Below are 14,203 nucleotides of genomic sequence, written 5' to 3'. Positions count from 1 at the left end.
CAAACAAGAGGGGGGAAAGGGGGCATCCCTGACGCGTGCCCCGTCGTATGGAGATGGGATTCCTGAGTTGACCATTGACTCGCACCCGGGCTTGTGGCGAGAGATAGGGGGCCATGATCCTGGCTATCATGGACTGGCCTAGCCCAATTTTTTGTAGCACAGCTCGGAGGAAAGTCCAAACCACCCGGTTGAATGCCTTTTCAGCATCAAGTGGTAATAGACATGCCGGTATGTTCCAATGTTGGGCCTTCCCTACGAGGTGAGCGATTCTACGTACATTGTCTGCTCCCTGGCGATGCCAGATGAAGCAGACCTGATCTGGTTCAATAAGTCCGGGCAAAAGTGGGTCAAGTCGCTTGGCCAATATTTTAGTGAAAATTTTAAGGTCTGTGTTCAGGAGGGCTATAGGACAAAATGAAGAGCATAGGGTAGGATCCTTGCCCGGTTTGGGGATGAGGGCAATCTCTGCCAATTCCACAGAGGGGGATGGTCCCTCCGTTTCGGTAAAGGAGTTAAACAGTCGTAGGAGGTAGGGTTGGGGCTGTGGCAAGAACATGCGATAGAAGGACAAGGGAAGGCCATCCGGGCCCTAGGATTTTCCATGGGGCAAATCTTTCAGGGCGTTTGCAAGCTCCTCTTGAGTGAGGGGTTCCTCCAGCTGCTGAGCATGGTATGGACTGATTGGAGTCCAGGAGCAATTATCTAGGATATCTTTTACCCGGGGCGGCTCGTCCGCTGCATAGTGCCCCGAATAATCATCGTGGAAGGCTTTGCGTTTAGCCGTCTCTGTGGTGACCCGTGTGCCATCGCCAGTCTGGACATTGGCTATGTGGGCTCTAGTTGCACGCACTCTTAGGCGTCTAGCCATGACCGTACCCACCTTGTCCCCTCTTTCAAAATAGCGTTGTTTCAACGTTAGATGAGCTTTCTCAGCCTTGTTCGTTCGAAGAGAGCGGCGGTGTCCGTGAAGGTTCGCGAGGCGACGTTTGTGTGTGAGTGAGGGGCGCTCCTGGTCCCGTCTCGCCAAGGCCTTAATGTCCTTGGAGAGGTTGTTTTCCAGGAGACATGGCTCGCTCGCCCGTGCGATTGCAAGAGATGTGATGTGACCACGGATCGTGGCCTTAAACGCTTCCCACACTACAGGGAAGGGGGTTTCGGGTAGGTCATTGGTTGCGAAGTAGGAGTCAATGGCGGTTCAGAGGCTTGCCACGTCGACTGGGTTCCGAAGAATTTGTGGAGGCAAGCGCCAGCGTGGGGTCCGAGAGGTGCAGGCAGACGGGCCTTTTAAGCAAAGTTCGAGATGGGCGTGATCTGAGACAGAGATGTCAGACATGGATGCCGAGAACGACTTGCGGATCAAAGCGTGGGAAATAAAAAGGTAATCGATGCGCAAGTACGGGTGGTGCACGTGTGAGTAGTATGAATATTCGCACGTATCAGGGGAGTGTTAGTGCCAGGAGTCCAGTAGGCCAAGGTCCGAAAGCTGCCTCCCGGGAGCCGAGGACATAGCTCCTGTCCCTTGGAAGGAGGGGTCGCTGTGATCCATTGTAGCGTCCCATACCATGTTAAAATCCCCCCCCATGATTAATGAGGGGTCTGCCTGTGGGACATGCTCCTGCAGGATCGGCCAGAGATAAAAGTCTTGCGCCCAATTGGGCGCGTAGATATTACACAATGTGAAAAGGCGGTGCCCAATCCTGACCCCAACCTTGACAAAGCGCCGTCCTGGCTACGAAATACCCTAGATTTCCCCTGCCTGATGCCGGGTCCACAGAATATCGCTACTCCAGCCATTTTAGTGAGGGCTGCAGCCCAGAATTGGAGAGGATATCGAGGGTGGGCAATACAAGGGATATCAGCCTTTATAAGGTGGGTCTCCTGGAGGAGGATGATGTCTGGGTTTTGTTGCAAGAGGTAGCGCCATATTCGGTGTCGCTTGTTAGGGGAAATGAGGCCTTTAACATTGAGAGACAAGATCTTCAGGGGAGGGGCGACAGCCATGGTTTTGTCAAAGCCTGAAATAGTCCATCACGCCACTGCAAAGAGCAGGGTGGGGCATCAGGTGAGAAGGGCAGAGAGATGTCACATACGTTGATGGAGGAAGATCGCCTTGAGGGGCACCCCGGCTCGCCATAGAAAGGGATACAGAGGAGGTAGAAGGAGAAGGGAGAGAGAAAAGAAAGATAGGCAACCAGAAGATATAAAACCAACATTGGCCAACCGGACCACAGTGTCCTGTTCCAGTTGTGGGTCAGTCGAGGCCCTGATGCATGAGTGATCCCGGAGAAGTCACTCTCCCAGAACAGGGAGGGGGCAGGTCTCCAGCCGTAGGAGGTGTCATCCGGGTGGACGGTCCGGCACCGTTAGCACTGCAATTGAGGAGCTGAGGTGAGATCAACTCAGGGGGCGAGACGTCAACACATCTGGGTCATGCGACAGTTACAGAGTTCAGTGTACTCCGCCGCCGGCGAAGATGAGAATCTGGTCAATCAAGGAGTTGAAGGCTGAAAGCTGGTTGTAGAGCGTTCCCCCTCCATGGAGCGGATGTGCTGAATAATCTCATTCTTGGCTTGGGAAGACGATTGTTCTCCAGGATGCGAAATGCTCCGGTTATGGCGTATTATAGACCAGGATGGTTTGGCAGGGGCCTGAGTGAGAGGCGGAAGACGTGCAGGGCTAGATGGCGGCGTTAGGGAGAGGTGGAGAAGTTGCTCCGCTTCTTGGAAGGACCTCACCATCCGACGTCTGGACTCCCACTAGAAGATGAGCGAGAAGGGGTGGCCTCACTGATATTGAATATTTAAACTTTTCATCTTGTCTGTCACAGGTCTAAAGTCTTGGCATCTCCGGAGCGTGGTGGTTGCGAGGTCCTGGTAGATCTGTATTTTAGCACCATTATAGGTAAGCTCCGGTTTAGAGCGCGCCGTTTTAAGAACTGCCTCCTTTTCCGTAAAAAAATGGACCCGGGTCAGAATATCAGGAAGGAGGCCCAGTCGGTTGGAGGGGCCAGAGACTCGATGCGCTCGATCCAGAGCTGGTGGTGAAGCGTCATCATCTCCCCAGACCTCGTGTAGGAGCTCCGCCACATAGGTCATGATGTCTGTCCGCTCGGCCCCAAGAGGAACCCCCCCGGATGCGGAGGTTATTCCGGCGGCTCCGATTCTCCAAGTCCTCCTGCTTCAATTGCAGGTCAATCTGTTGCACCTCAAGGGTGGCCAGGCGCTGCCATAGTTGCTCTTGGTCCTCTGTTTGTGCATCCACAGTCTTCTCAAGGCCATCCACTCATTCTCCGAGGTCAGTGACCTCCTTCCTGAGCTCCCAGCCACAGGAGTGAACCTCTGTACGTAGGGAACACATTTCAGTTTTGAGCTCAGACATGAAGCTAGCCATGAAAGCCTGGGTGACAGGCGGTGAAGTCCCCCCTAGTCTGAGAGGCCATCTCCCCAGAGGCTGCTGTGCCCGATTTGCCTCATGACGCAGCAACAGGGTTGTCCTTCAGGGGTGCCGCTGCATCCTTCACAGATTGGTGTGTGTCCAGTATTCACCAGTGCCAGGCGTGATAGTTAGGGGTTGTCGAGGGGCCGTAATAAGATAGAGGAGAGTGCCTGCTGTGCCCCCTCCAACCCAGAGGGCGAGGACCGGGGCGTATCAGGTGGGGCCCACAATCAATACGGCGAGGGGGAGGGCAAGCAGTGATGCGAAAAACCAAGTTGTATCTGGGCCCTTACCTATCGAACGATCAAGCCCCGTTGGTTGGGTCGTGTAAGCCAAGGCCCCTCTAGGCTGTGCATCCAGCACAGTACCGACAAGTCAGTCGTGGCCCCAGGGAACAAGGGCCAGCCCGGGGGTGCCAGGTCCAAGGCACGGAGCCGGGCCGCACCCGCCAGCAGCCACGCTGTGGGAGATGTAGAGAGGGTCGTAGGGAGGGTCCATCCTCACTTGTCTGCCCGCTGCTTCTGGGGCAAATACAGCCCGTATCAATGACACTCCTCCACTAGGGCTCACAGGGGCTGCGCTTTAAATGTTGCTCTCCTCACATGCACCGCAGGGCTCGAGGGGGCCACCCCCCCTCTCACGCCCACGGCCCGGTCTGCCGATACTCCAAGGCGCCGTGGCCCACGCCTCGGAGTCAAGATAGCCCAGGGTCCCAAGGGCCAACCAGGGAGATCAAAGGCCCGCTAAGGCCGAGGCGGTGCAGAGTGTCTATCGCGATATCCAAAGCCAGCAGGTCAACGAGGGCCCAGACGGTCCGATGCCAGGGCGAGTCCCCTCCGTAGGGCGAGCGGGCCCAGGTCAGGTCGGTCCCCCTGCAGGCCTCAACAGCGTGGTCTGGTGTGTTGCGGCCCGATGTAGCAGATATAGGCTGGGGCGTCCGCAAGTGGGCCCCTCGCAGGAGTGTCTCAGGAAGGCGGCCAGGCACTCAAGCAGGGCGTGTGGCTGCAGCGGAGGCCTTCTCCCAGGGGCAGTAATCAAGTTCCCCCTCGCCTCTGCCAGCAGAGTCTCAGCGCACCAAGTCCAGAGCTTGTCGCAGCAGGTTCAGAGTCGGGCCCTCCTCAGCCAGGGTTCCCCTGCTCGCTACCTCCGCCCACCGCCAGCCACACAGCAGCGCCACTCACCGCCGAAGGGTTAAGGTGCCAGGAGTTTGCTTCGCAGATAGCCAGCCGCGGGCGGTCCCAGTCACAATTGGGCCTACGCCTAGACCCAAGATGGCGGACAGCTAGAGCGGTAGGAGAGGGTCCCCACTGATCGTCGGCGCCACAGAGGCGTCAACCGTCTCAAATGCACACCGGATCTTCTGTCGGGTTAGCACAGCACTGGGGAAGTCAGGGGGGCCACGACAGCGCTCATCAGCCACAAAGGAGGCCCAGGCCTGGAAGCCACAAGATGGAGGCTGCCGCGTTCAAGGCCGGGAGGCCAAAGCCAGGCGGCTGCCCCACCGCAGCAGGTGAGCCCTCGCTGTCATCCGCTCACCAGGGGGGACCTCTCACACTCGGCCACCTGTGCGCCCGGAAAAACGGCGCCGATAATGTCCCAGCTCTGCTGTAATTGCTTTGTAATGCGGCGATCGGCCGACGCTCTCGCGGGGTGCGTCTCACTCCATTCACAGCAAGACCATGCCCCCATTATTACTGCAATTTGACCGTCTCTAAACGCAGTTACAAACAGATGCCATTAGTATCTGATTTCATAGGATGAACTTTACTGACCTTCGAATGATACAAAGCATTGCTCGGATTCAGACTGTGATCTGAGCAGATGCCATGTGTGATTTGGTGAGCATCTAAGTCACTCAGCTATGGTGCTAGCTCATCAGGAGCATTCCCCAAGTCTTGCTAAACTGCTAACCATTCACATGTCAGAAGGTAGGAAATTCAACTGAAGCACGCTCTAAGCAATCACAAAGAACAAATGGTAGTTATACAGGAATACACTATATTGCAGAATATAGTGGTGTTGGAAGTTCTACTGTAAAAAAACTATTTCAAAGATCTATAAAACAATCAATAACACCCTGAGATTTTAGGGCGAGCAAAATGCGTATGAGAAGAAAAGTTTGGAGCAACCGATGATTCAGGATGGGAAGAGACAAAATGGCTATTAAGGCTGGGTTCCAACTGGTACATCTTAAGGTACCTCATTTAGCGGATTATTCCTGGGCCGGGCCCAGCTGGGGACCTTGGCTCTCATACAGTCTGACCTGTACCTGAGAGGCATGAGGGGATGTGGTAGAAGGTGGGGGGTTGCTTCTCAATAGTAGTGTACATTTTAAAAGAGCTGCTACCAGGTGTCTGGCAAGATCTCCCACTACGAAAATATTTGCTGAACCACTGAAATTATGCAGCAGAAAAGGACCAAATTATGCAACTGGGTTGATTAAATTATGTGGCAAGAAAAGGCAAAATATCTGACATAATACGGCACATTTTGTGATAGTATTATTATTTCATTATTTTTTCACCTGGTAACAATGTCTGAGAAAAGAGTTCACCTTAATTAGTACCAATTTAACACCCAAATACAGAGATTAGCAGCTGAACGACGACCAGACAACCTTTGTGAAACAGGCTTTCTAAGGCAAAGGAACCTGAGTCGCCATATTATTTGTAACTTTTGATAAGTTTGAGCTAGAAACAATTATTTTTGTTAAAATCTGCAGATTATGTAGCAGATGGTAAATTATGTGATAAATGCTGTAAATCCATAATTATGCGAAAATCGCTGCAGAACCATATAATTCCAGTGGCCCTGAATATATTAAACTACTGTGTGAAATCTGCATGGCAATGGCCAGATGAGACATTGCTAAACCATGGGGGAAAGACTTAACTCCCAATTTCTACGAGTAGACTTTAATAATGGACGGATACATGGCAGCGGCGAGAGAGGCATATGTAAGAGGACAGGGTGCCCTCATAGATTTACAAAGATATGGGGCCAATGGTGTGAGTTTCAAGGGCTGTGATAGGAAGGTGGGGGTCTCGAGAAGCGGGGTGATAATTACAATATAGGTGTCTGGAACTTATATGTATTTGAGCCCTTATAGATCCCAACCTAAAAGTTATAGACTGAAATTGTGTCTCAGGCGTTGATAATAATGTTTTATGCTTTGCAAATTTGCATTATTGCTGTAAGTGCAGGATTGGAGGAACACAAGCATCGTCTATTTACCTGCAGCGAATTGTTTCGATATGAATATAATAAACACAAGAAAAATTGTTTGACAAAAACATTTCAATGTCAGGTGTGCAATACCGTGTAGAGTAGCTCACAAAAAAAACTATTTAGCATGTGAACCAGTAAACACACTTATGCGATGGTATAGTGCTATTTTTCTGCTGGAGCCCAAAATATGGTTTCAAGGCATTTCATAGCCATCTCTTGCAGCTCCAGCATTTCATGGTCATATTATGTGACACTTTATTCAGTCAACACGCAATGCTATGAGTAACATCTCGATATATATATATATATATATATACATATATATATATACATATATATATATATATATACACACACACACACATATATATATATATATATATATATATATATATATATATATATATATATTCTGTTGAACGAAAAAGGGTCAATCCGAATGGAAGAATGTGAGTCACAATAACATTATAGAGATAATGTATTTAATGAGGCATAACCCTCAAATAATACCTGGCTTATTTGAGTGATTACCAAAGAATGGCTGCCTGGACTTCCAAACGCGTGAGCTCGCTCTTGGTGTTGACTACATGAATGATGCCATACTCCCTGGGGCCTTCCTACACCTAACGCTGTGACTCATCCTTCCACTGACGTGTTTATGACGTGGCCAACAGCCCCCCTTTGCGAAGACCTGTGTAAACTTTCCCATTTGCTGCAGCGTAAATTAAGCCTTCGGTCCATCGTTTCGTTTGGTGACTTGGGTTCAATTAGACGCCCACCGCCAGCAGCTGGTCACGCACGACGTTTTACCGTCGCGCGGATTGGATTATCCGGTCACGAGGCCGGAAGCGAGGGCTTTCACTTACCACTTCAGTCGGCCTGTAGTACTTGTGGTCAACGGCTACGTGGATCTTGCCGGTCTCCTTGCACAGGCCTACTTCGTTCTCATCCTTCCCTTGCCACCTGTAAATAAGATAAACAATTACTGAGACCTTAATTACACCGACCCTCTGGTTTTAAGAGCCATTTGACCTACTTCAGATGTCTGGGCCCAGTGTCAATCCACTCCACGGGAGTGAGTGTGTGAACTCATTAACTGAAGGAACAAAGATAAACGGGGAGGGGGCAAGGGGGGAGGGGGCAAGGGGGTCGGGGGGAGGGGGCCGGAGGGACGGCAAGGGGGTCGGAGGGACGGCAAGGGGGTCGGAGGGACCACAAGGGGTGCTAATGACCTCAGAAGTCAGCATGCTTCAAACCAATATCACTTACTTAACAAGTTCATTCCACCTTAAACAGCCTGACAGATTAACTGCACATACTTGTCTTCCAACATTTCTACCTACAGCTACTAACCTACAAAGGGACTCGATCATGCATTTACTCATCTGTGAGCGCGTCTTCACTCAAGTCTGGCGTTTCTAGTTTAAACTCTTACTCATTTTTTTTTTACATGTGGATGCAAGCAATTTTGAGAGCTGTTGTGTTAATTGCCGGAAAATTCATTAGAAAGAGGTTCAAATCAAAAGAGAAAAAAAAACACGTTCAAATGTTCTTGTCAAACAAAGACTGTTCACAATATGGCAAGAAATACCAACATGCAAGGCACTCTCAGACCACTGCATGGCAGTATAAACAGCGCTTTATCAAAAAAGGTCAAATAATCGTAAAATTATTAAAATATTGAGCGAAGACTAGTAACATCACACAGGCAGATTCCACCATGCCACAGATGGCCACAAAAAGCCAGGAATCTCCTCATGCCTGCTACGCCCCCTAGCCCCCTGTCCCTTGTGCCCTTTAACTAAGCACTCCTTCTCCACTTGTTGGGGGAAAGATCCAAATACTTTTACTCTGGAGTCTCAGTGATCCCTCTGAGAGAGTCCACAGCGCTAATGGAGCCACTCACAGTTGAGGCATGATATGGCGCCCCTTGCCAAAGCACTCCCTCTCCCCTTTTTGGGGAAGGATCCAGTAGGTAGGCTTTGGAGTCTCAGACACCCCTCTGAGAAAGTCCACTGTGTAAAGGGAGCCTCTTGCATCTGAGTTGGGGGAATGATATCACTTCCCCTGGGATCACTGCTTACTGGACTTTGGACGCAGCTTTTACTCATCTACTGGTTTGTGCCTCAATCACCCTCTCCCTCTGCTTTCATATTGTGTCTCTCACTCTCCCCCTCCTCTTTCCCTCCTTCATTCGCTGTCTACTTCCCCACCTCCTCCCTCCTCCCCCTGAATCATTTCCCTTGCCTACTTTTCCCTTACCCATATGCCCTTATTGTTTGTCTCGACCGAACATGTAACTATGTAGCTATGCTCTAATAAGTGTATAAGCTTTGTAACGATGTAACCTGTAACTATGGTCTGATACTCATGTAAAGCGCTCTGATACCCCCGGGTCTAGCCAGCGCTATATAAAACCTTTCAAATAAAAAAAATAAAAAAATTATACTGAGGGTGGGCAATGGTCATGGAAGCCCACCTTGCATCAAACATTACAATTATCCTAGAGCCAAAAATACCATCTATGGGCACAATCATGTCGTGGATGCCCTTCACATGGTACGAATTAGCACAGATATGCCAGATTCTCGACTTCGTCAGGGGTTAGCACCATTATGGCATGGATGAACCCACATATTGCAAGAATTACTATAAATGTAGCAGTTCCAACAGTTTTTCAGGTGTGGCCACCGTCATGCCATTGCTGCATTCACCATATGGTATGTTTTAACACCAATATGCCACAATCCACAATTTTTTAGGGGCATTGCACCATGGTAGCCTAATTTACCAAGTATTACGAGCAATATGGATCCAATTTTTACTTGCCATGCTTCCTCTGCTCATGGGCTCCATTAGGTGGGGGCGGGATGTCTCCACTACTCCATGACTGAATGCAGCCCCTGAATTTGGTACTAAAAGTAGCAACCAATAGACCAAGACACTGATGACCCAAAAAGGAAGCTAGACAGAGCATCAGGAGCAGGATTAGGGTGGGAATGGCCTGTCTTGTGCCATCGCCTAGCTTCTGTTCGGACTGAAAGTTTCACTTCCATCAGAAAATGGGACAGGGTTTGGGATCTCACCCTTGCTCCTCTCCCTGCCTTTCAAGTGGTCCGAGTCTGCTCTCAGTTGAGTGTCCCTTGATAGTACCATTTAGCAGCATGATGCTGGTTATGGGCAGTATCTCTGCTAGGTACAGAAAATTGTGTATGTGTGAGGAGGAATATCTAAATTATATCTGCACACATGTACACCATTGAAGCCTATCTGCATATTGCTGTGTACTTATGTTATAACTTGGTATTGGACCTATGAGATTAAAGTCTCAGAATATACATTTGCTTTGGTCATGGTGGATGTGTATTCAAAATGGTTGGTGGTTAAATTTTTACGTGAAATCATAACCAGGAAGACCATAGAATTGTTGGAGAAAGTATTCAGAGGGGAAGGTTATCCCATTAAACTTACAACGGTACACAGTTAACATTTAGAGCAATAAAGCTATTTTTGGAGACTTGCGGTATATGACATTCTCACACCTCGTTATATAATCCACAAGGAAATGGTGTTGTTGAGAGGGCGAATCGCTTAATCAAAGGTCTGGTGCAGATGGCTTATGCAGGTAGAGGTAATGTTAAAAAAAATGGTTGAGGAGCTGGTGTGGGCGTACCGCACCACAGAAAATTGTGTCACTAAAGAAATTCCCTTTAGTTTGATGAGGGGACAAAATGCCAACACTAAAATGTGTCCTGCTGAGATGAATTTTTTTTTTTTTAAGGAAGTGGTGAGCCTGTTGTTTCACAAATGGGAAATTTGAAACCATGTGATCTTGTCAAGGACAAAGTGGCAGGTTTGAAGGAACTGGTGTCAAGTTTCGTGGACCATTCCGAGTTAAGGATGTGCATGAAATGTATGTTGTTTTGGAGAATTGTGAGAAGTGGAATAAGCGCAGGGTGGCTATGTTCGAGGGTGTTGCGAGAAATGATTCAAATCCTTTAGGTAAAGATGTGAGTATGGGGGATGGATGATTGTGAAGTTTGAGAGGAAGAGTACAGGGCAGAGGTTTAGAAAGTGGTGTAAGACAAGGACATTACAGAATGAGTTATCCACCCAGGTACTTGAAGGATTATATTTGCAAATGATATATTTTTAGATTTTGTTCTGTTTTATTCTTTACTCATTTCATCACCATGTGTTTTCCATGTATTAAGAGAAGAGGATGTGTTATCATTTGGTTGTGTACCTTTAATGTGTATGATGTACTGTGGTTCTTGATTAGAATGTTCTTTGCATTCTCTGCAGTGTGTGTTCTTTGTACAAACAGTTGATAGCTGGCTGGAAAGGGAACATCACCTGCAGTCAATTACTTCTACATTAAATGATACTAAAGCTTCAAGGACTGCAAGTTATTCTTTTACAAAAACTTACATGGCAATCTAGAAATGGATCACAGTTCTGCCACCCCAGCCTCCCTCCACTCTTGCTCTCCTTTCACCGGCAAAAACAACAGTTGATGGACAGAATGCAGAACAATGTCATACATTCACCCCAGTACAGAGATCTGGGCCTAAATCCATCGTTTTTTTGCTCACCATGCCATTCCAGTTTGAACCCAGCCATATGCAAATAAGTCTTGTCCCTGTGCCCCATGGGAACAGTCCAGCCCGACCTGCCAAGCTAGGTCCTCCCTGGACTGGAAACAAGCATCCAAGGACCGGTTTCGGGCTTTCAGCCCTCATCAGCCTGGATAGCTTGATTCCAGTGGCATGGAGAGCACAGGACTCACGTCTGAGCATACCCGTCCCACTTGGGGTGACAAATGCAAAAACAACAGTTGATGGACAGAATGCAGAACAATGTCATACATTCACCCCAGTACAGAGATTTGGGCCTAAATCCATCGTTTTTTGCTCACCATGCCATTCCAGTTTGAACCCAGCCATATGCAAATCAGTCTTCACCCTGTGCCCCATCTGAACCAATCAGACACTCACACCCAGTCGACAGATCTGGGTTTAATCCATCACCGTTCTTTAGCCCACTCTGCCACCCCAGTTCAGACATGGCCATATGCAAATCAGTCTGACCCTGTGCCTCATGGGAACAGTCCAGCCCGAACTGCCAAGCCATGCCTTCCCTGGACCGGAAACAAGCTTCCGAGGACCGGTTTCTGGCATTACAGCCGTCTTCAGCCCGGCTTGCGTGAATCCAGTGGCAAAGTGAGCAAGGGACTCATGTCTGAGCATACCCTGTCAACTTATGGCGAACAAAGTGGTACAAAAGGGGGTGGTGATGGACGGAGCATCTGAACCAATCAGACACTCACACCCAGTCAACAGATCTGGGTTTAATCCATCACCGTTCTTTAGCCCACTCTGCCACCCCAGTTCAGACATGGCCATATGCAAATCAGTATGACCCTGTGCCTCATGGGAACAGTCCAGCCCGAACTACCAAGCCATGCCTTCCCTGGACCGGAAACACATGTTTCTGGACACAACTGAAAAGACTTGAAGACCCCAGTCAGGACCGCACACCCTCAAATCCAAACAAGTCAATGGCAAGTCAACTAATTGTTTTTGAAAAGCCAGGTCATGTTTATTACAGTACAATAAAAACACAAGAATTATCCAGAATCATATATTGCCAGTAATTCATATATCGAAACACAGCAATTGCAGATAATCACAGGTCAAAATTCTAAGATATGTAACAGTTAAGTAAATGAGTACACAGTTTGGCAATATTTACAATTGGGACCTCCATGGGCAAAACTCAGGTTGAGGCAACCATTCATCCCAGAAGGACCACACAGATCAAACCATAAGCAACGTTGAGGGGCGGTCCCCACTAACTGTAGCAATGTCTGCATCCCTGGTCCCGCCCTTCCAACACCAACTAATCAATCGATACGTATATAGTGTGGCTTGTCACCGAGTGGGTATCCACGTACTGTGCTGCAGGTATCAGTCGAAGAACCAGGTCTTGAGTCCCTTCTTGAAGTGGGTCAGCGAGGGTGAAGAGTCGGATGCATGGTATATGTGCGAGGGTGAGGTGAGCAGAGCGGAGATTCCTGGGGGGATGGGGGTCAGTGGAAATTCAGGCGGTAGTGAAGTAAGCAGGTCTTTTGTCATGGAGGACTTTGTAGGCATGGATCAGGAGCCTGAGGATTAGTCTGGCTTCTGTGTTCTGGATTGTCTGGAGTCTTTTCATGAGCTTGTGGTGGTGCCTGCATAGAGTGTGTTGCCGTAGTCCAGTCGGCTGGTGATGAGGGCCTGCATTACCGTCTTCCAGGTGCTGATGGGGAGCCACTTGAAAACTCTGCAGAGCATGTGGAGAAGGGAACCACTTGAAAACTAAGCAGAGCATGTGCACAGTGTAGAAGCAGGCTGAGGAGACGACATTGATCTGACGTTTCATGGCGAGTTCACCAGGGCCGGACTGCGAACCCAAAACAGCCCTGGCAATTTTCTCAGACCAGCCCCTGGGGAGCACTGCCAGGCCTTGGGAGGCTGGAAACACTTTCTTGCTGCTTTTGTTACTGGGGTCCGATATTGCAGCTGCTGCAAAACCGGCCCCCACCACTAAAGAACTGGCCCCCACCCTTCCAGCCTCCCAGGGAAATGCTGATGCCCAGAACGGCCAGTCTGGCCCTGGAATTCACAGTCTAGGATGATGCAATGGTTGCAGGCACGGTTTTCGGAGTGGGTTCAAGTTCCAATGGCCAACAGAAGCCATTCCAGAGGGTATGTGTCTGCCCAAGATTAGAACTTCAGTTTTGTCCATGTTGAGCTTCAGGCACTTGTTCTTCATCCAGGCTGAGACGTTCTTCATACAGTTGTTGAACTTGATCTTCGTCGAGGTTAGGTCTGTGGAGAGCGTGAGGACGAGCTGGGTATCGTCAGCCTAGGAGATGATGTTTATGTTGCGAGTTCTGGCCATTTGTGCGAGTGGTGTCATGTAGAAGTTGAAGAGGGTTGGACTGAGAGATGAGCCTTGAGAGACGCCGCAGATGGGGAGCCTGGGTTGTGAGGTGAAGGGAGGGAGACGGGTTCTCTGGGTGCGCCTCTTGAGATAAGATGCCATCCATCAGAGAGCATGGTCTGTGATTTCGATGTAGCGCAGTCGATTAATGAATGTGTGGAGGTAGACTGTGTCGAAGGCTGCAGAAAGTTGGAGCAGGGTACAGATGTCGTCTGTTGCGGCGATCAGGGCTGTCTCAGTGCTGTGATTGTCTCTGAAACCTGATTTGGGGTTCAGCAGGTTGTTTTTTTGAGGTGTTCAGTGAGTTGGAGGTTGATGGCCTTCTCCAGGACTTTGGCAGAAATAGCAGCAGTGAGCTGGTACAGTAGTTCTAGAACTCTCTGGGGTCTGCAGACACCAGGTTGTCTCAGGAACTACAAGAAAGTTAACCTGGACCTACAGCCCCATGTCCAATACTGATGCACAGTACACACATGCCTCAAGCAGGTGTGAACATCCTTTCATGAAATCCGGAATGCTATCTTCACTGTCAGAACTGCTCTGAGAAGAATGA

At 49.3% G+C, this 14,203-nt stretch overlaps 1 protein-coding gene across 1 annotated transcript in view; it reads right to left on the bottom strand.

The window, feature by feature from the left end:
- GMDS (GDP-mannose 4,6-dehydratase) overlaps positions 1–14,203 on the bottom strand; it is a 1,865,819-nt gene that overhangs the window by 267,805 nt on the left and 1,583,811 nt on the right. Inside the window, exon 9 of the mRNA XM_078688023.1 lies at positions 7,530–7,626. Coding sequence (XP_078544149.1) covers positions 7,530–7,626 — 97 coding nt within the window. The remainder of the gene's footprint in view (positions 1–7,529; positions 7,627–14,203) is intronic.

Source organism: Lissotriton helveticus, chromosome 4_1 (genome assembly GCF_964261635.1).
Source record: "Lissotriton helveticus chromosome 4_1, aLisHel1.1, whole genome shotgun sequence".
Taxonomy (NCBI): domain Eukaryota; kingdom Metazoa; phylum Chordata; class Amphibia; order Caudata; family Salamandridae; genus Lissotriton; species Lissotriton helveticus.
This window is presented reverse-complemented; position numbering and strand designations above follow the sequence as displayed.